Genomic DNA, 21,308 nt, shown 5'->3' with positions numbered 1-21,308 from the left:
CAGGAACATAGTCACAGCAACCGAATGCTCCCTGAATTTCACCCCATGGCTATACAATTAAATTGTCAAATGACCTTAGAAGAACATGGTCTACGACAGAAAGGTCAAACCATTCACATACAACAAACACTTCCAATGAGAACTGTCTACTAAATATTCAGTACCTCATCCAGGACCTCGAGATTGACCAAATCATCCTCGAGGCAGTATTTTTCAGCATCCTGCACATGATAGGGTCCCCTGGTATGCATCCTCTCATGCCTAGAAATGTATCAAGAGAGTATTGGCATTCAGGCAGTAAATAACATAGCAGAAGGTTTTAATGAGGATGGCTCGTTCCCAATGTTGTCACATGACACGTGAAGAGACTTCAGAGATGGAGAGAGTAAATGCAAGCCAAGTGCAGATGCCCAGGCTCTCCCGGTGGAGCTACCAGTGGGAGGTGAGCACCTAAGCTGGGTCTCGCTCCTGCTAAGTGGGGAGCATTACCAAATGGCCGCCCATCACATATATTTACTTTCCTTAAAATCTAACCACAGCACTTCCAGGAATAAACCACTCCTACATGCCTTTCCTGGTTGGTGTGGTAAGATCACTATCAACCCATGTGCAATATTTCATAGAAAAAGAGCCAAGTCATGGAAAATCCTGAGATGCTAATAGGAAGGAATTTCACGAATGGCATTCTGCATCCTGTTTTCATTTCAGGCATCGAGTTTCACTGGGGTACAATCATAAGTCTTCCCTTCCTTCCAGGTCCCTTCATCTGTTCTGCCACCACCACCCCCAACTTAGATATTTCTAAAGCAAACTTCTGAGAATACAGTAAAAACCAAAGAATTGATCAGTTTACATTTTATCTTATTCGCTTATTTGAGACCCCTTTATGACCTTTGTCCCATTGCAGTGAGGTGGCCACTGTTTGGTAGACATCTTCCCAGTCTATTTCTAAATATTGGTAAAATTTATATATGTACTCATGAGTAATATATAGGTTCTGTTATTCCATTATAAAAATGATATCATATTGTGGATTTCATTCTGCAGGCTTGTTTTCACTTAACATGATGATTTTTAAAACTATCTACCTAGTCAGTCACATTAATCATATAAATATATACCAACTCATTTACCTAGTCCTATATTAGTCGATATTTAGGCTGATTCCAGGTTTTTTTGTTTGTTTTGTTTTGTTTCCTACCAGAAACAAAATATGTTTTGTTTTGTTCCTTAAATATGTCCTTTTGTGTATATGTTGGGATTTTTCTCTTGGGGCCATTGTTCATCATGCATTTAAAAAACTTGGTTGGTAATAAATAACAATTGCCTCTGGCATATCAAAATATAGTTTTTCAGGGTTTAAAATTAATTCAGTGTTAAATTGGGCCTTCCCATAATTCCCTTCATAAACTTATCACTACTCCATGTGGTGTTGGGGGGAGCACTGGCCTAGAGGTTAAGAACTCTGGGTCCTAGTCTCAGGCTTGAGAGTAATCGAGTGTGGGATATTCAGCAAATCCCTTAATGACTTGTTTCTCTTCTCTTCTCTCTCTCTCTCTCTCTCTCTCTCTCTCTCTCTCTCTCTCTCTCTCTCCTGTAAAAACAGTTACAGCCAGTCATGGATATAAAAGATGCACAAAGGCTGAAAAAATGCACCAAGTCCTATTCTTACATCCTTGTCAAAAATATGGAATAAATTTGCATAACTCCACACATTACTCAGAACACCATTAATTAAGCAAAATTACATGTAAAATAACTTCCATGTCCCACCAGTAGAGAAGGATCATGGCCGGGTTCTTTCCAACCAACTTTCATGCCCATCATCATCACAGCATAAGAAGATGTCACCCTTGGACATGATCTTATCTAGCCAGATCCCAGAAGCTGGCTTTGTTTCACTGTAAGTGCCACATGGAAATCATGGAATGGGAACATATACCTCACCCTTGGCTACATGCATTTCACAAAAGTAGGTGGAAAAAATAAAAAGGAAGAAGCAGACTCATCAGTTCTACATATTGACTCTTGGGCTTATAACACAATAAAAATGGGCAAATAGAACATTGAATTTTTTCTTTTCTAGCCTCTTAAATTAAATCTTAATTTCCAATCCCCATTACTGATACATTTAAAGAAGGCATATTTGAATCATGCTATTAGTCACTTCTATTATTAGAACCGTTTTTACTGCTAATTCATATAAGGTACAAATTAGAATGACAATTTTGTTTAATAAAACCAAATTTATAACCTAAGCATTTTTCAAATTATCAACAGAACAATTTATTGATCTATGTCCTTGCATATTGGTGACATAAAGAGAAACGAAATTGGTTTTAAATACAGATTTTCACTATTATTCAGAGCTGCTTCCTGCTGCTAGCTAGCTAGCCATTTTGCTAAACAGGACAACAGGAGAGTGCACATTTCTGTCCAAACTCTCCTCCACATAAATTTGAGTTCTTTTTTTGCATAAATTTCATCATAAAGCAAAATAATGCAATATTTATTAATGAAGTGATTAAATTTGCATTAAATTAAATTCAGCTAGCTAATCTCCTTCATAAATTCTTATCTTATAATTATATGAAATAAGCTAAGAAATATGAAATAAGTTAGAGTTTATTTTGCATATAATTTGACCAAAAAAATAGGAATTTAAAGATTGCCCACAGATCTGGTTCCAGTCAAGATGGAGTAGGCACTCTTAATGTATCTCTCCACTAAGAGCAAATAAATACCCTGGATGGAATATAAAGAAGCAGCCATCTCAGGTTGCTCAGAGGTAAACAGTAACAGGCAGATTGAGAAAGGAAATCAAAATTCAAAATATCACTGAACCATTGGAAAACACCCCTGGGTTTTGGAAAACACTCCCATCACTACTGACCTGTACTTAAAGGCAGCCTGAACTGCATGCAGGAAGGTCAGGCTTCATGTTGAAAGATATTTTTATAGCCAACTAAAGTGGAAGCACTAACAAAATCTCATCTGAAATCTTGCAGATAAAAATACTCTAGTAGAAAGTTGATTTTCAGTGTGAACATACACAATCCAATATCACCATGATCAAAATTGGTCTCCTTGAGGCCCATAGCAGATTATTTGTGTGCCACAGCAATCTTTATGTCTGTCTGCCAAATATAACTACAAGAATCATGCAGATGCTTTTTTGTAAATCTGAGCTCAATGCTCACCAAAATCTTCCTCAATGATATTTTATAAATAAAAGATAGCATTTAAAATATTTTACCCACAGATTTAGTAGTGTGTGATCTCTTTCCCTGCTTATGGGAAGTTAAATTCTTCAGTCTTATTTGTTCCCCAAGTTGAAGCTGGTAATCTAGACACTGATATAGGATGCAAGATATTTTCAGACTGACAGACAACTACTTTTCCAACCAGAAAAAAAAAAATTCATCTATCTCTATATGAACACATACATATAAAATATAAAGATATATATAGCTATATAGATATATCCCTATCTGCCTTTACCAACAACTGATGTCCCCACTAAAATTGTTGCCAGCTTTAATTTTCTTCCTTCTTCTATGATTTGGAGGGTCTACAGAAAAGAAAAAAACATTATTGATTCCAATTTTTATCTCTTTTGGAAAACCTTATCTTGTACTTTACATATATTTATAAAGCTGTTATGTTGCTTATATTTCTCTATTTTTAGTTGAAAGATTTTAAAATTTTTCCTGCATTAGTATTGTCACTGGTAACTACAAACTTAAATCTTCCTTAAAATTCACATGCGCCACCTAGTGCCTTATTTGAGAATAGCATCTATTGCTGACTTTTGCTGAAATTCCTTTAAATTGCAAAAATTATAGAGCACCAACAAAAAAAAAAATACTTAGATTAAATATTTCAAAGTTTGGAGAAATGTAGAGGGATATACAAATGGATAAATAAATATCAAAAGACATTCTGTTAAATCAAGAGTATATGGTAAGGCATTATAGTTTTAATGGCTCCGAAGTTATTTTCAATTTCCAGGCAATAGCCTTTTCCTACTTGTGTTTATGAGGTCCTACTGACTGTCAATCCCAGCTTCTAGAATAAATGGAGTTTGGGGGTCGAAGCTTAGGGGGTAAGCTCTGGCTTGGACTGTTACCTGGAGTTTGGGTTTGTTGTAATAGTGGCGGGTCAGGGTATAAAGTGGGGTTGACTTAGGTTTCAGGACTCAAGTAAAAGGGGAACTGGTGTCTGAGTCCATGGCCTAAGTGAGTATGAAACATCAAATCCAAAGAAGTGAGTGGAGAGCAAGAACAGAATGGGAAGAAAGAGCCAGAGTTGGAGTTCCCTTAAGATAACAGCAGGCATAGGAGATGGGGGTCTTTCCTAAAATGCCTTTGACCCAGCCCATGTGTGGGAAAGGAGCTTTGGAGGGCAGCATACTAGTTCAAATACTGGAGGAGCTACTCCATGCAATGAATTCCTGAAGTGCAGCAGCTTTCCCTATTGATCAATCTCTACACCTGCACTATGGTTAAACCAATACTATGTGAATGTCTCCAACAACCCATCAGAGGGCCCAGCAGTATTTTTTTCCAGCTGCTGGTCCTATAAATGATTTTGCTCCCAAGTGACTCCTTACCCCTTAGCTTCTCCCTGTCTGCCACCTATGTGGAGATGCCCTTATAGGCAGGAACAAACAGGGCTGCAAGAGTTCCACACAGGGCAGACAGGACATGGTATTCTCCTTCCCCAACAATGATGGAGGAGAAAGCAACGGAGGAAGTGCTCTAAATCATTACTCAACAAGGGGAAGGAAACAAATTCTTCCAACCTAAGCCATATGCTAGTGAGAAGTTGTTCTTCGCACTGTGGTCTTTTAGGCAGTCACTCTGTGGCAGGATCATGAAGGTCACCTCTGCCTAAGCTCCAAATCAGGTTCAGAGCCCTCCCCTCCATCCAAAGGTGGAACTGGAAGGACTGGAGAATGACCGTTATGGTTTGGATCTGAAATGTCCCCAAGTCTCACGTGTCCAGAGGTGGTCCTGTGGGGAAGTGAAGGAATCATGGGGGCTCTGACCTCATCCGTGGATTAATTCATGGATGGCTGAATGGACTAGGGGCAGGGACCTAGTTAGAGGAAGAAGGGTGCTCTGGAAGGGTTTGTCTTCTCTCTGGACCTTTGCTCTCCCCTGCCCCCCAACTCCCGACTTCCTGGCTGCCATGAGCTGAGCATTTCCTCCACCACACACTTCCGCCATGATGCTCTGCCTCATCCCAGAGCAGTGGAGCTGGCTGAACATGAACTAAAACCTCTGAAACCCTAAGTCAAAATCAGCCTTCCCTCCTTCAAACCACTCAGTGAAATATTTTGGTCACAGTGAGGAAAGCTGACTAATACAATGACTAATACTCCCACCACATGACAGATACAGAAGAAGTAACCTCTATGGAGGCTGGAGCAAAAAGGGGCATAAAGAAGAGAGGAAACGAGGAAGAAGGTTCGGGCTCAGTGGGGATAGCCCTCAAGATTCTAAGACAAAGGCTCATGGCCATGGACAGAGCCCAGGGACCATTCCCTTAACCCTGTAATCCCAGCATACAGAAGGAGAACACCAAAAATGAGCATAGAGGAAAGTTGCTACCCCAGTAAGTGATGTTGAATACTTCTTCCAAATTATTTGTGGACCTAGGAAGAAAATGACAATGACAGACCATCTACATGTAACTATGCTACTGACAGTCAACTATGGACAGAAATACCACCCTGATATCTTTAACTACAATAGCTATATCTTAACCCCAAACTTAAGATCATATCTCTCAAACATTATAATACAGAGATATAAAAATAGAAATCATTATAGTAACACCATTTTTCATCTAAGCACATTTGTAGCCAGAATTATGATAAATCAGCATTTTATCATCAATTATATTAAACAGGATTTGATAATATACCCACCTTCTCTAGGAAGCAAAAGTCAGTGACAAGAAGAAAATTAAATATCAATTAATTCTCTCAGTTAAAGACGGCAAGAGCAGATCCTAATCATATCAGGATACAGACTTATTTCTTCTCTGTTGGGGCAACAGGAGGATCTTTAACTTCCTATGTGTTGAACTTCAGCACATCGTGAAGCGATCATCTGGGAGTCATTCATGTACATGGGAACCCAGTAACCCTCAGCATACAGAATATAGCATGTTTGTGTATGTATGCATGGGTGTCCCTGTGCATGTGCACACATTTGCAGGTAGACGCAAGTGAGTGAGCAAGACTGATTGGGGAAAGCTCAGCAAGTAAGCAGTCAGAAATCTGTTTTTAAAGGTCACTGCTGCAGGTTGAAAAGAAATAACTGAAGTCATTGTTTTAATCAGCCTCAGGCAAATTACAAGGGCAGAACCAAAAATCCATTAAACAGAGCAGGGGAAAAAAAAAAAAGCACCAATTCTTCTACCAAGTAATTCTTACAGTAGACCCTTGGCATTTGAGGGTTTAATATTTGCAGTCCCAGCAAGCCCCAAGTCACCTGCAGGGGCATGACATGCTTGTCATTTTACTGAGACTCACAGCTGAGTTCATGGTCATGACAACCAATCAGGCCTTCCCTGCCTCCATTCATATTCCACAGAGTGGTTTCTCTTCTCTCAAGAACTCTTATGAAATGATAAAATGCATGTTTCCAAGTCGGCTTCTCTAAACTTTAATGGTTAGATGATATAGCAGGTAATATTAATGAATTCAGGGTTTTGCAAAACTAGTTTGGGGAAGAAGTCCTTTTGAAGGTCAAGGAAATAGGAACTGACATCAAGGAAATGACCAAATTGTTTAAAAGCATCTCTAACAGATTAAGTAACAAGGTAACCTCCAAGTATTGTTCACAGAATTTTAAAGCTTTTTAACCTCCTTGAAGAGAGTAAGCCTTGGATCCATAACTGCTTTCTTGTACCTAAACCAAATAAATGAAATTTACCAGAAAAATTTAAATTCCAGTGGGGTTATGCATATACCATCATCAGCATCAGAGAATGGCCAAATATCACTTTTCCATAGGTGCCTCTATAGAGCTACATAGATAGAGTCACACACACACACACACACACACACACACACACACACACACACCTATAATACACATGTAGTGAAACAGGAATGAATCTCAGCCAGATTTTCCAAAAAGCTGCTATACTCAGAAAAGCCTAGACAGAGAAGAGGTGAGCTGGGGCCTTAGGACAAGCCCTCCTTCCTTCAGGCATGGTGCACCTTCTACTGTATCATGCTCAAACTCCCCATGATTCCAAGCCCTGTCTGGAGTATTCTTGAGTGCCATTTCATGGCATTTCATTGGCCACACTGTCCAGCACCATCTCCCATCTGGCTTCTGTCTAGCACTATCTCCCATTTGCTCACTGAGGGGGCATACATTTCCTGCTCTGGCTGCCTACCACTGTCCTCCCTATCCAGTCTCTCCCTTTTAAAACGTTCCCATCACCCTCTGAGGTCATCCTCTTTGGCACCTGGCCCCAAGTTTCCCTTCTCTACCCCTCCCCTGCTCCAACCCTTGGTTTTCTCATCTCCCACCAATAGCTTTGTTCATTCTTCTCACATTCTGATCTCAGGGTTCCTCAACTTGTCAACACCTGAAAAACTTTTATTTCTTCTATACTGAAGCTGTCTATAAATTCATCTTTGCCGAGTTCCTAAGTATCTCTCAAAAGTTTCCAAGATCTCAGTTCTACTCTCCCATTTCTCACCGTCCACCTCTGATTTGGCTCTTTGTCTCCATGGTAATCATAAGTACCAGGACAGGGCTCGGCCTCAAAGTCAATAAGCCTGTCTTCGCCTTCTTCGAAGTTCTTCTAGAGACCACAAGGATTGTTTGCTAACCTTGCTTTGTTATGGGCCAGACTATATGAGTAGTTACCAAAACAGACTCCATTTTACCCTGAGACTCCATATCATGTAAGAAATGCTTCTCCCATGGGAAAGCCACACCTCTGTACCCATTAATAGTTACCAAGCATAGCATACTTGGCAACACAAAATAGCAATTGCTGTGGTAAAACTTCCTGATCACTTGTAATAGTTCCCTCCTTGCTGAAGTAGCAAGAATAGAGTCACTATGGCTACATGAGCAAGCATGTATGGCCATACAAGCAAGCAGGTATGGCAGTAGGGACTCCATCTCAACTGTTCTAGTCTCCACCTTAATATTTCTGTTACTGTTCCCGTGAAGAGACAGCTGGGGGACCCACTTCTGAGAAAACAAAATGAAAGCTGTTTTCCGCTAAATTAAAAAAATATATATATTGTCTTCTGTACTTTGTACCCCATAAAATGTACTCATCCCAGGATATGGTGGTCTTGGTGACCTATATGTCTTTGAAGTAGATTCTCGCCCCCACAGACCACCTGCTGGATGGTGGTCTAGCACCTGCTCGGACCCAAGATGTAGTTGACTGAGTTGTTCTGCTAACAGATTTTTTAGCTTCTGTATCTGCTTGCTTGCAGCTATGTCAACCCGGATGTGGTTTTTGCAGATTTGCCTTTAAATATCCTAAAATGCTCAAGGCTCAGGGCTGTTCCTTGCAGAGATAGTTATGCGTCCTGCAGGGAGTAGTCTCCCCCAGGCTGGCTAAATAAAGACTCTTCAATGTGGACAAAACTGGCACTTGATGTGTTTTCTAAGTGACCTGCCCCACAACAGCTTGACTGCCTTTCTTTTGTCCACCCATCAGGTCCATTGAAGCCAAGCTCCACCCTGGAGAAGACCACACAATCCCCTTTGTGGGTGACCACCCATAAGCCATGCTAAGCATTCTCTCTCAGCCTTGAGCCAAGGGGGTATTGGTCTGGCATTGCATGCTGTGGGCTGCATGATGCAGGTGGCCTCCACCTCTGCTTGACAAAGAAGTCTGCTTTTTCATGGCTCTGGACCTACGCATTACCCACTGGGGCTAGACCAGCCCATTCCCTTCCTAATTTGGTGAATAACATTCTATTAAGAATTCTTTGTTAATTTCCGTATAAATAAAGGGATTCCCGGTGTATGCTTTATCTTTGCTCTCTTGCCTTCTAGCATGATAGCAGGATGGGGAAGACTGCACAGGGGAAGGAAAAAGATCTTATGTAGAAGGAGACACTGAGACAGAAGAGAGGAGATAACAGAGGAAGCAAGAGGGAGTGGATCAAGGGTCCAAGAGGAAGGTTGGTTGGCCTTAGAGAGAAAAAACCTGTAAGTTGGGAAAGATGCATAAAAGTTAGATTAAAAAAAATACTCACAAAATTTGAGGAAATAAAGGAAATACTATGAGGAAGCTCAAGGTCACAGAGCCATCTCACCACACCACCCACCACCCCCGTTTTGTGAAAAAAATACTTCCATGTCTGTGTGGTCTTTTTGTTGCCAGCCCACACCTTGCAGAGGGATCCCGATTCCACCGCCCCTGCGGGATGTAGGCAGTACCCCTTTCTCTATTCCTGTTCCTTGTTGCTAAAAGTCACCCCAGATGACAGAGGGGAATGGTGGTGTTGGCGATGGTACATTTTCTTAGAGTTTCTAGTGTCCGATACTGTCCTGCATGCATCATCTTAAACACTGATAACTTCACTATACTGGAATGCTATTCAATTGCCTTCCACATTGGTTCTTGTTTTCTTTCAGTACTAGGGATTGAACCTAGGGGCACTTTACCAGAGTTTACACCTCTAGATTTATTTTTTTTTAATTCTGAGACAGGGTCTCACTAAGTTGTCCAGGCTGGCCTCAAACTTGCAATTCTCCTGCTGAGCTCCCTGAGCTGTTAGGATTACAAGCACACACAACCACACCTGTGTTTCTATACCTCTGAGCAATCGTTATCTCTATCATTAATGAACTCTTTATTATATTCCTCATAATGTCTATTTCAAAGGTTTAACACCTTTCTGGAATCCAAAGCCCACTCCCAATTCTGAGATCACCTTGCTTCATGTTTGGGAAAGATAAAGACCTTACAACTTGAGCTTTCTCATAGTATCTCCTTTATCTCCTCAAATTTTCCGAGAATTTTTTATCTAACCTTTATTCATTGTTCCCAACTTACAGGTTTTTCTCTCTAAGGCCAACCAACCTTCCTCTTGGACCCTTGATCCACTCCCTCTTGCTTCCTCTGTTATCTCCTCTCTTCTGTCTCAGTGTCTCCGTCTACATAAGATCCTTTTCCTTCCCCTGTGCAGTCTTCCCCATCCTTTAAACCTGCCTTCTTCCCTGTAGTTATAGGCTTTTCTCTCCCCTAGAGAAAGTGCAAAAAGTGGTCAGGACCTTCTTTGCCTTTGGGGGAGCAGCCTTCCATGGGGCTGTAGGTTTCACTCCACTGGATCCCTTCTCAAAATCTAACTCACTCTGGCAGAGGGGCCGTGGGAAGGGTTGTTTGAACCTTTGGGGAATCCTGCAGTGGGCAGAGAGCTGGAAGCTGTGTGTAATGTCTGTAAGTACTAGGCATTGCCTTTGATGGGATAGGGAGAGGGAGCAATCTTTTTGACTTATCTCTTAGTGTTGGGCCATTTGTATTTGATTGCAGTGTGAACGAGGACAGGAAAGCAGCTCCATTTGGATAGGCTCTGATGTACTTTCCTCAGTCCCTACTCTCCCTTAACCAATCATCATGAAGTCCTGATAATACTGTCACCTTAACACCTTCTGCCACTTACACCCACCATGCCAGCTCACCCAGTCACCTGGTCCCTGCTGCACGCTGCTGTCAGAACGCCCTTCTGAAACACAACCTTGCTCGAACTCTTCAGGGGCTCCCCTGCCTCAGGAACAGGTCCAAGGTCCTGAGGTCCACCTGCTCCCCCTTCTACCTGTTCCACACTGAGATCCAGTGATGTCAACCAATTGTTCACCAAATTCCCCAAGCCCAACCTCTCTCCAGCTCTCTCTCCTTTGCTCTTTGCCCTTTGCTCATCCTTTCCCCTCAATCCAGAAAAACCTCCTCCCCCAATTTCCTTCCATTCATTCTCCAGGACAATGCAAGCACCATCTTCCCCTGGTTCCAGGGGCCTTCCCCAAGCATCCCTATCCCAGGTTGGCTAGGTGTCTTTTCCCAGGTGCTCTAGGGGCACCCCAGGCATTCTTTATCCAGGTATTTTTCATGTAAGCTGCTCTTATCTGATTCCTATCCATATCACACACCAGCTATTAGCTTTTTATCAGGAACTGCATCAAATTTCCCTTTGTAGTACCCATGTTTAGCACAGGGCCTACACACATAAATGTCTCTATAAAGAATAAATGAATAAATTAGATTTTGAATAAGAGATAGAAATTGATATCTTTAACATTTGATACACCTGAGTTCTATATATTGTCATGATTTTATATGGTAAAAAGATGAATTTTTCATGGATTAAGGGCAAGAGGTAATTAGTGTTAAAAAGAATTAAATAGACCATGTGCACTACTCCTACTACTAACATTTGTTGACATTTAACTCTATTCTGAGCAATATTCTAAGCATTTTACATGAAGATTCAACCCTTAAAATAATCCCCATTTTATAGAAGAAACTTCAGAAAAGAAAAATTAACTTATCCAGGAAGTGGGTGAGCAGGGATTCAAGCCTGGCAGACTTAGTGGTTTTGATTCCTACATCTTCCTACTGCACGGCCCTCTTTTTGCAGAAAAAAAAAAAAAATTAATGGGCATTTGCTTCACTCAGCAATTATTCTTTGTTTTCTCCTTAATTATTCTGTTACCTTAATTATTCTTTGTTTTTCCTCCTTTACTGGAAACTCACAACTTTAAATATATCAATTTATCAACATTAAATGATGCCTGACATTTTTTCCTGGTGAACTCATAAAAACATCTATTTGGCTAACTCCTTGCCAGTTGCTAAAAGGAAGTCACCATGTGGGAAAGGTGGCCGGGGTAAGTGTCAATTACACATATAGTGCTTCCTGTGGAATTAATTAATTTTTCTACCTCCTAAGGAAAGGGCTGTTTAAGGTATTGATGCCTATTTGTGAGGTTGTAATTTTTTTTAAGTGACTGTTCAAAGAAACCCAAACTACTGACTGAAACTCAAGATTATAAAGACCCCATGAGAAGCTTCTGCCACCTATGAGGCTTTGGACATCAAAGGGAGTTAACAAAGATAAATTAGAGGAAGCAAACGAGAGAGCACGAGAGAGATACAATTCTCTATGGTGAAAGGAGAAGAGTTTTTAAAAAGCGAACATAGATCTGGTCAGGTCAAGTCACCCAAACACACAACACTGGTTAACTTTCCAAAGGAGTCTTAGAAACTATTCTGCAGCAGATCTCAGAACAGGAAGCCAAGGAGGAGACCCTGGATTTGACTTACCGTATTTAAGTGTTAGGTTTGTTTGGGGCTTGGTTTATGTTTTATTGTATTTCATTTTCCTTTGGGGTGGTTGTGCTGTGTCTGTGAAGGTGGGTGGTAGGGGGCCATTCCTGGTGTATAGGAACAAAAGCGAGGGAAGAAAGAGGATTTCAGTTCCCCGGGGCTTAAACACAAGTTCCCAGTGCTTCAAAAAGGCACCAAGCACAAGAATTGTTCTGTGTTTCTCTATCCAGAGGCAAGCCACAGAAATAGAAATGGCAGAGAAAAGAGGAAAGAGTAGGAAAAATTTATCCAAAATGGAATCTGGTGTTAGCTGGAGGAAATCAGCAAAATATAGTTACCTTGAAACTCTGCCTCTGGCTAGCTGTTGCCAATGTTTGACTTTTCGATTTGTAAACAGTTTTCTGCAGAATATATGAATATTTCTAGAACTTGTGACTGATGCTATTTCATTTTCTTCACCTCCAGTACTTCGGATGTCTTTTAATAATAATGGATTGAACCTTATCTGTACCCTGGCTGGTTTTATAAAATCAAATAATTGCTGAGCAGAGGAAGTAGGTTTATTTGCATTTTTTTTTTCCTTAAAGAGAAATTCTGCCACCCTCTGGACAGAAACTAAAGATCTATTTCTGAGTGACTCACCAAGAACACTGTTTTATGCACTTGCCCCAGAAAATAACATTTAAAAAAAAAATCTACCCTTTAAAAAAGGGAGGGAAAGAGGGGTGAGAACCACAGTTACTTTGATAACATAAACATTAGCTAAAAAATCACTTTAAAATGCTCAATTCACTCCAAGAGATCTTTAACAAAAGGGGAAAAGGTCTCAGAACACATTAAAGAAAAAAATGTTTAGAATTTAAAGAGTAAAATTTCCAAAAATCACTTTATAGCCTATATTTCTGTTCCCAAGTCTATGACAGCCAAGTAAAGATTTTTCCACATAATCTCAGACATGGCTGCTTTCCTTTATTGGTCAAAAGAAAAATTTGCCTTTTTATTAAATACAAATATATACATGTATCTATTGGTTTTTAGCGAGAGCAAACCAAACATGAGGGCAGTGAGATTTCAGCTATTTGAGAGAAATTAGCCACAAAAGCACAAGCACAAAAGCACAAGCCTGCCTGCTCATCCACTGGGCGTGGAGTGCTTAATGCCACATAAATGAAACTTTCCAAAATGCAGGGATGTGATCATTACCAATAACAACACTGGGCAAATCAAAACACATGCCGTTTTTCTAAATAACGGGAGGGAGGATGCAGAATGACATGAAGTACCATACCTGATTTTAACAGCAGAGTTTAGCTGCTTCTGCTCCTGGAGCACCCTGGCCAGCCGTTTTTGCAGGAATAAAACCTTCCCATGAGCTCCCTTAATAAATGGATGGTCGAGGAGATGCGTGACGGAAGGTCTCTTTTCAAAATCCTTAATAAGACACCTGTTTGTAAAAATCAACAAACAATCCAAAGTACAATGTTAGACACTCTGTTCCTCTGTGAATGTGGCAGGGAAGGGGCAAGAAGGCCTTATTTATACAAGTCAATCCCTGACCTTACCTAGCTCCTTCTTTATTAATGTAGACCAGAAAGTAGAAAAAAACAGCTAATATTCTCATATTAGTTGAGTTAATTGATATATCAGAAATCTATTTTAGATTGTTTAAAATTCGTATCAAAAGCACAAATTTTGCCATCAATTTGCTTTGAAGTGTTCAAAACATTAAAAAAAATAGACTGGTCAGACAATATTCTGTCTGATTTTTCATTATAGAAAAGTGTTTTCGATGGAGTCAAGTTGATTAATCTATATATTTTATTTTAGAAGCATATAGAATTAAATACCATCACCTCAATTAAATTTTAAAACATGAAACATCCATTATTCGGTGATAGGGAAATGCATCAAGGGCTTTGTAAGGCAGGGAACGACTCTTAAAACACAGAAAATCCAGCAGCTTGATTTCAAACGTCTTCTGAAAAGCAGAACAACCTCAGAACAGGAAGTGACCACCATATCCTTCAGATGAATTGGGATGGGATTGTGCAAACAGGGAACAAAACATCCATTCAAAATGGTAAAAATTGGGTTGCATTTGAACTCTGCGGTTAATTGGTTAAAACCGCACCAGTGTGACCACTTTCTGTTTCAGACTCAGTGCCCTTTTCAAAGAAAACAATGACTTAGTGCATTTTGCTGTGTGTTCTTTGTTACTGAAAATGATTTTGACACAAGAAAATTCCTCGTGAAATGGAATCTGATGAATACCTCTCCAATTACCATCGCATTTCTATTCTGAGGAGCTGCCCTTGGTGAGCAGAAGAAATTTCAACATTCGCCCTGTTAAGCTAACAGTCTTTAGCTCACCTTGAAGGCTTAGGATAAATACTGGAGGCCATTCTGCCTACTCCTTGAAATAAACAGCTTCAGTTTACCCAAATGTGGCATGCCAGTGACATCTAAAAACACTACATATTTTAAATAATTAAATGCATCCACAAATGGTCAAAAAGTCCAGCATCCCCTCTAGCACCTTTCAGAACATTTAAGCAGGATTCCTAAAACCATCCTCAACCGTGGGATTTACAATAAGAACTTTAATCTGTGCAGTTTTCACTTCAAAACTCTTTCACATTCCTCACCTTCTAGTCCTGGAGGATATTCAGTGACTTTCCCAGCAGGCTGAGGATTGGCTCAAGGACCCCCTGCCTCTTGCAGCTGGAGCTTGCAGCTAGAAGAGCAAACAGCACCTAGAGGATCCCCATCCTCTGCCTCCAGGACTATAAATGCCACCTCTACCTTGCCATCAGAGAAAATCAATCATTTGACTTTTATAGGTTCAGAGTCTTTTGAATAACCTATTATTTTCCCTATCAACAATACAAAATCAATGCACAGGCCTAAAAAAAGACTGGTCCTGTCTTTTTTTATCAGCAGTCTTCCCTTGATGCCATGTCTATTCATCTGTCTATGTGACCACTGAAGGAAAATAAATGTGAATCACTGTTTCCTGAGAAGGAACCCCAGGGGTAGCTAGTTGATCAGTGATAAGGATGATGGCTGGTTTCCGTGGCTGGAGAGATGGTGTATGAAAACTTCTAAAATAAGAATGGTCACATGTCCTCCGAGGGTTTCTGCTGAAGAGAGACCTGGGGTTACACAACACCCCCTGGAGCCTCAGCAGGAACAACTGGAGCCCAGGATCTGCTGAATCCCCAGCTATAACTGCCAGGGACAGTGGGCAGGTCACATCAAACAGGTTCCCAGACTGGAGTATCCCCATGGGCAGGGACAGAAAGCTCTCATAACAGCATTCACTCACACTTCTGGTTTTGCTTTCTTTCTGCATCAGCTTTGATGCTTCATCTAACTACCAGCAGGTACTTGTTGAAAAGGGAAAAAAGAGCAAAAGGACTGGGGCAGCCTCCTTCCCTGTGCCTAGTCCAGCATTTCAAATGAACAAACTCAGAGAGCTGGGGCTGAAGGGGAGACAAGTAGCCATTTTTTTAAAAATTCATAGCATGTGAAGGGGACAGTGGACCAAAGCAGCCTCCAGAGACAGGCATCCTGGGAGCATCAAGGAGAGGACTGAAGACGGGTCCTTCCAGGCACTTTGATAAGGAAAACTCCTTAAATAGAATTTGAGAGCACCTAGGAATCCCCTACTCCACCCAGCCTTATGAGAATAGGTCTCTGCTGGGTTGGGGATGCAGCTGCAGGTAGTGTATCTTGTTTCACAATATTAGCACCCACTGGAGAAGCAAGGCTTCCAATGCTGTTGCCAGGTCATTTGGCTTGTTGGAGAAACTCTGGATCACAGAGAAAGAGAAATGTGTGAATAATGAAAAGAGAATCAGACAAGGAAGAAACCCACACGTGAATCTGTTGTCTCGTGGAGATCCAAAAACTGGAAGGGATGATCAAGAGGATTTGTCAGTTCTCCATGCTTACTTACTAAGCACAGAGTGGGCTGAATGTCACACCGTGGAATCAGCAAAACTGAAACTTGGTGTGTGGGGGGACAAACGCTAAGCAGTGTATGACAATCCAACTGCACTGGAGGGTTTTAGGGGAAGGGCAAGAAGGCCTTGAGGGTAGGACACTCCTGAGTACTTTTTCCGCCTGGGGGCAAAGAGCCAGACTGAAGTGGAATTACTATTGTACTAACAGAGGAAAGTTCTCCTCTTGGAGCAGATATGGCTGAAAGTCATACTAGATAACAGCATTGTTTTACTTCATTTACTCCGCAAACACTTATTCCACAGCACCAGAATTAGTCAAAATAAACTAATTCATTAAAAAAAATTATGACCCTTTTCCTCAAGGAACTATAATCTTATTGGAAAGACAGAAGAATCAGAGAAGCATAGGAAACAGAAAAAGCCAGTGTTTGCTTACATATTTAGGATGAGAACTAATAACATGAAAACAGGATTTCAGAGACACAGGGACCAAGATATTCTATTCTAATCCTCTGTTTCAAGAGGTGAGGAACTGAGGTCAAGTCCTGATAGTGATGAAGCCAATGCTCCAAATCCCATGGGAGAACCCCCTCTTGCTCTGCAAAGCAATATGGGGGTGGAGCTGTGTCGGGGGAGCTCCAGTCAGGCTGGAAAAAATGGAACCAGGACTCGGGGGACTGATGTAAATTAGATTGGTGGAAAAAAGGTAGAAGACATGTCAGAGTGGAGGAATCGCACAAAGCAATGCAGCCACCTAGGAACATCGAGGAGTAATCACTGGCTTTAGTCCCTCTATCAACTTTTTATTGCTTTATTGCTTAATACTATGCAATTTGATGCCCCAAACTCTTACTGTTTAAGTGTGTCAGTTCATCTTTGCATCTAACTCTCCTTCCAGGCAGGGATTTAGTGAATGAAGATAGAACTGACTACCAGCATCATCAGAACTCTGGACAGCCTCCTTGTATTTTTTAAAAACAAGATAGAAACCGCTCACCTGATTTGGAGAACAAACGCAAAAGAAACAAAGTGGAGTGTGTGTATTCATTTCAAAATTGCTAATTAAGCCACGAATTGCAAATTTCAGATGCAGAATATCTTCCCCAACCAGGGGCTGAGCAAATTTTTACAAAAGGATGAATAAAATAAAGGGCGAATAAAAGTTGTGGGAATGGGTGCCAACCCATGTGAGTCGAGCTGGACAAGGCATTCAGCAAAAGAAAAAGAGAGACAGAAAGAAACAGACCAGGAAACGGGTTTGAGAAACATTGGTGATCCTCGAAAGAAAGAAAGAAAGAAAGAAAAGAAAGAAAGAAAGAAAGAAAGAAAGAAAGAAAGAAAGAAAGAAAGAAAGAAAGAAAGAAAGAAAGAAAGAAAGAAAGAAAAGAAAAAGAAAAAAGTGAGTTTGGAGTTTCATAATGTACACAAGCATCTTAAAAGTTCTCACAAGTACTGAGGTTAAAAAAGCCTCTTAATTTTGATTGAGACCATGTTTCAAACTTGACCACCACAGAACCTTGTTTTTTATTTTTTCATCAATGGGTTTAGCAAATGACATCCTTAGAAGCTCTGCAGCCAGAGTTAGTAGAGTACTTTTAGAATGGGGGTAGAAATGAGCCTTCAGTTCAGTGGAAGAAGGGGAGAGGCACAGAGCCCTTAGTTATTGGTACATCTTGTCGGTTATTTGAGACAATGTCTCAAACAGGGAAGCACATCCTCAAGCTCAATTCCTCCCAGAGTTTTTTCATTCTAAATAGAAAATTAAACAGGAACTATCTTTAGGGAAATTGCTTTTGTCCCCCTAAATCATAAGTAAATCTTTCATTTGCTGAATTTTTTATCTCTTTTTATAAAATTTAGGTCTAGATCAGTTTCTATGTGCTAAGAGACAAAACAACAGAATAGAAAAACACATTATGCTATCAGACATAGGTAAGAGACCCTGCATTTACAAGGCCATGGTGGGTGGTTTGAATATGATAGAAAAATCCACCACAAGAAAAAAGGAGCAAATTTCAGCCTTGAAGGAAATCAATCCATTACCTAATTTGAAATTCTAGTACTTTCCATCATGCTTTCTTGGCTGAAGATTAATTCTCAGAATTCATTAGTGTCACCACATTAAACACAGGTTGTTGCAACCATTTGCAGTTATCTCCCAGCCTGGCTTATGCCCAAAACAGGCAAAAGGGACATTTTTTTTAGCAAGAAGCAAGGTTGGGCTGTGGAGCTGAAGGCGCCTGAGGGCCCCCCTCCTTCCAGACCATAATGCGCTGTCGCTGTATAAACTGCCATTTCATAACCAAAAATCCGGATGCTGCAAGGGGGAGCTATTTATCAAGAGTCACAGGCTGATGTTTACCCGTGAATAAATGCTCTTGATATAGAGCAGCTGAAAAAGCAAAAACTAAAAATACTGGTGAACTTGATGAGAAAAGCGTGAGGAAAGGCAATCTCGTCCCACACAGCGGGGCAACACTAGATCAAAACTTGGGATTTATGTCTCTTCTCATTTCTTTATCAACATTCTGTCTTTCATACTTTCTGCAATTTTCTTGTAGGCTTGCTACTCCGATAGTTAAGTGTTCCCTATCGGTACAGAATAGCTAAATGGTTTTTGATCTGAGCAAACATTTCCCTGCCCTGTGATTCACCATGCTGCCCTGCGGTTCCTATCATCCTCAAACAGCAGCCTGACTGACAAAGAGGCCTTCACATCAAGAGGAGAAAATCCTCCAGAGAATAGACTAATTATAGGCTAAATAGCAGAGCCCGGGGTACTTTGTCTTGGAAGAAAATTTCCATTCTGAAAGACAAGACTATGACAAACACAGGCATTTCCCCCAAAATGACTAATGCCTTAATTTAAGAAAATAAAAAGGCAGACGGAGAATCTTGACATTGCCTATGTTATTTCAGTAAACCACCACTTCTCTGGTGGAATAGGCAACTATGTTTCAGTTTTCCTGAAACTTACAAATATGGTATTTGGAAGTGGTGTATTAAGGTCTGAAATTCCATGGTAACTTCACACCTGGGGTGGGGAGTTGGCAGGGTAGGGGTCCTCACCTGGAACAGGTAAATGAGATCTGGAGCACATACTCAATGAGGCAATTTTACAGTTATCAGAGAAGAACAGACGCTACTTACTTTAAAACAACAACAACAAAAGGCCTGAGAAGGTAGGAGGAAAATTTTTAGAACAGAAAACTCAGCCTGCCTTTGAAGTGGTAATAGGAACAGCTTCTGTCCTGCAAAATAGGAGAGAGAGGAAGGGTAGTTACCATTTTGCCTGAGATCCCAAGGAGGGAGGCCTGAATGCAGGGTTGGGAAGAAGAGCAACTCAGCTTAGTACTAGGTACTTAGTACTTAGTACCTGCAGGCAGAGCTGTCGGCACCGTGGGTCCAAAGTGAGCTCAGATGAAAAGGAAATGGAAAAGGAAGAAACTGGGAGATGGACAAGAACCATTTTTCACACCCAGTAAAGAAGACTCAAAGAAGGTGAAGCAGGTAGGAGAGAAAAAATGTGGTGTGGTTTGAAGCCCAACAACCAAATCTATGAGCAAATAGCACAGAATCTCCCTTGAGAGTAAAGAAATGTGCACCAATGGAGCTGGAATTCTTAGAAGGGGCTAGAGGCCTGGCTGAGGCAGACAGCTGCACTGTGTATCCCCAGAATGCCCCAGTGGTACTGATTGAGTGAAACCTAGCGACACTCCTTTCACACTGTTTCTGATCCCTTGGGCCATGGTAAATAATTAGAAAAGCCCAGATTAACTGGTTGTGTCCCTAGAGAAGGAGCTGTGATACAAATTCTAGGTCCTGAAGCACCGCCTGTCTGGGGACAGCCTGAGGGCCACAGATGGGAAGGAGAGTATACACAGACATCAGTCTGGAGAAAACAGGGGACCAGGTAGAAGTGTTAGTCAAATGAGATGAAGAGTTCACATGCTATAGCTCTGAGTCAAGCAGCAGGTGAAGATGAAGATGAAGCACAGGTTCAGGGAGAGTCCAAGGCAAGTCCAAAGAGAAGCCAGGGGAAGACCTGAGGGTGGAGGTATTGCTTTATCATTTGTTGTTGGGACTTAAGCTGTTCTTCCCAAGTGTCCCATGGCATTTGTAAGACTGGTTACAAGCATGCCTTCTGCTGGACATGATAGCAGCCCAGGGACATCCTGATTTTTGTGTCCTAGTACTTAGGCAGTCTTCAGGATGGTACTTGGTGGCCCCCAGTCACCGATTCACACTTCCCCTGTTTTCTTCATTTTTCTCTTCCTTAGTTGGGTTTTTGTGAAAAGCAACTTGGCTGTTAAACAGGTATTTCTCCAAGGCAACTCCAGGCACGTGGAACAGTCAAGGCACCAGACAGCATGTGTCAGTACTTCAAGATGGAGCCCCAGCAGCTGGGTTACGAGATGTTGGTCTGATCAAGTTCCACCCTGTAGTTCCAAGGGCTGGGGAAGGTGTGATTATTGCAGCTCAGAATCCTGCCAATTGCTGGATCTCTCAGTCCACAGTATGGCAGCTTCCCAGAAGCTGGTAGGCACTGCCACTGCCGGCATAGCTAGGCATCTCCTGCAGCACCCCAGCCACTGTCTCCTGGGCCTCTCCAAGGGATGAGATCGGTCATAGATCAGCCTTGACTTCTTTTAAAGATCTTTGTTTAAGGTAAAGATTAAAGAAATATTTGCATGAAGCAGCCCAGGAAGATAAGGAGCACCAAAGGGCAAAGTGATAGGTGCATCCAGAGGATGGTGGTTATGGAAAATGTGTGTGAGTTGGGGCAAGATAATTCAGAAGTTAGCAGATCCTTTTTTTTTTTTTTTTTTTTTTTTTTTTTGGTACCAGGAAGTGAATTCAGGGATGCTTAACCACCAAGTCACATCCCCAGCCTTTTTACTTCTTATTTTGAGACAGCGTCTCACTAAGTTGCTTAGGGCCTTGCTAATTTGTTGAGGCTGGCTTTGAACTCATGATCCTCCTGCCTCAGACTCCTGAGCCACTGGGACTACAGGC

The 21,308-nt window shown here is 41.2% G+C and overlaps 1 protein-coding gene across 1 annotated transcript in view; it reads right to left on the bottom strand.

The window, feature by feature from the left end:
* The window catches only part of Myo3b (myosin IIIB), a 449,152-nt gene that overhangs the window by 271,006 nt on the left and 156,838 nt on the right, over nucleotides 1–21,308 (bottom strand). Inside the window, exons 10-11 of the mRNA XM_077794873.1 lie at nucleotides 13,616–13,771; nucleotides 165–261 (exon numbers count right to left, since the gene is read on the bottom strand). Coding sequence (XP_077650999.1) covers nucleotides 165–261; nucleotides 13,616–13,771 — 253 coding nt within the window. The remainder of the gene's footprint in view (nucleotides 1–164; nucleotides 262–13,615; nucleotides 13,772–21,308) is intronic.

The sequence above is a fragment of the Urocitellus parryii genome, chromosome 1 (genome assembly GCF_045843805.1).
Source record: "Urocitellus parryii isolate mUroPar1 chromosome 1, mUroPar1.hap1, whole genome shotgun sequence".
Lineage (NCBI taxonomy): Eukaryota > Metazoa > Chordata > Mammalia > Rodentia > Sciuridae > Urocitellus > Urocitellus parryii.
The sequence above is the reverse complement of the archived record's forward strand: the minus strand, read 5'-3'. Positions and strand labels throughout refer to the sequence as shown.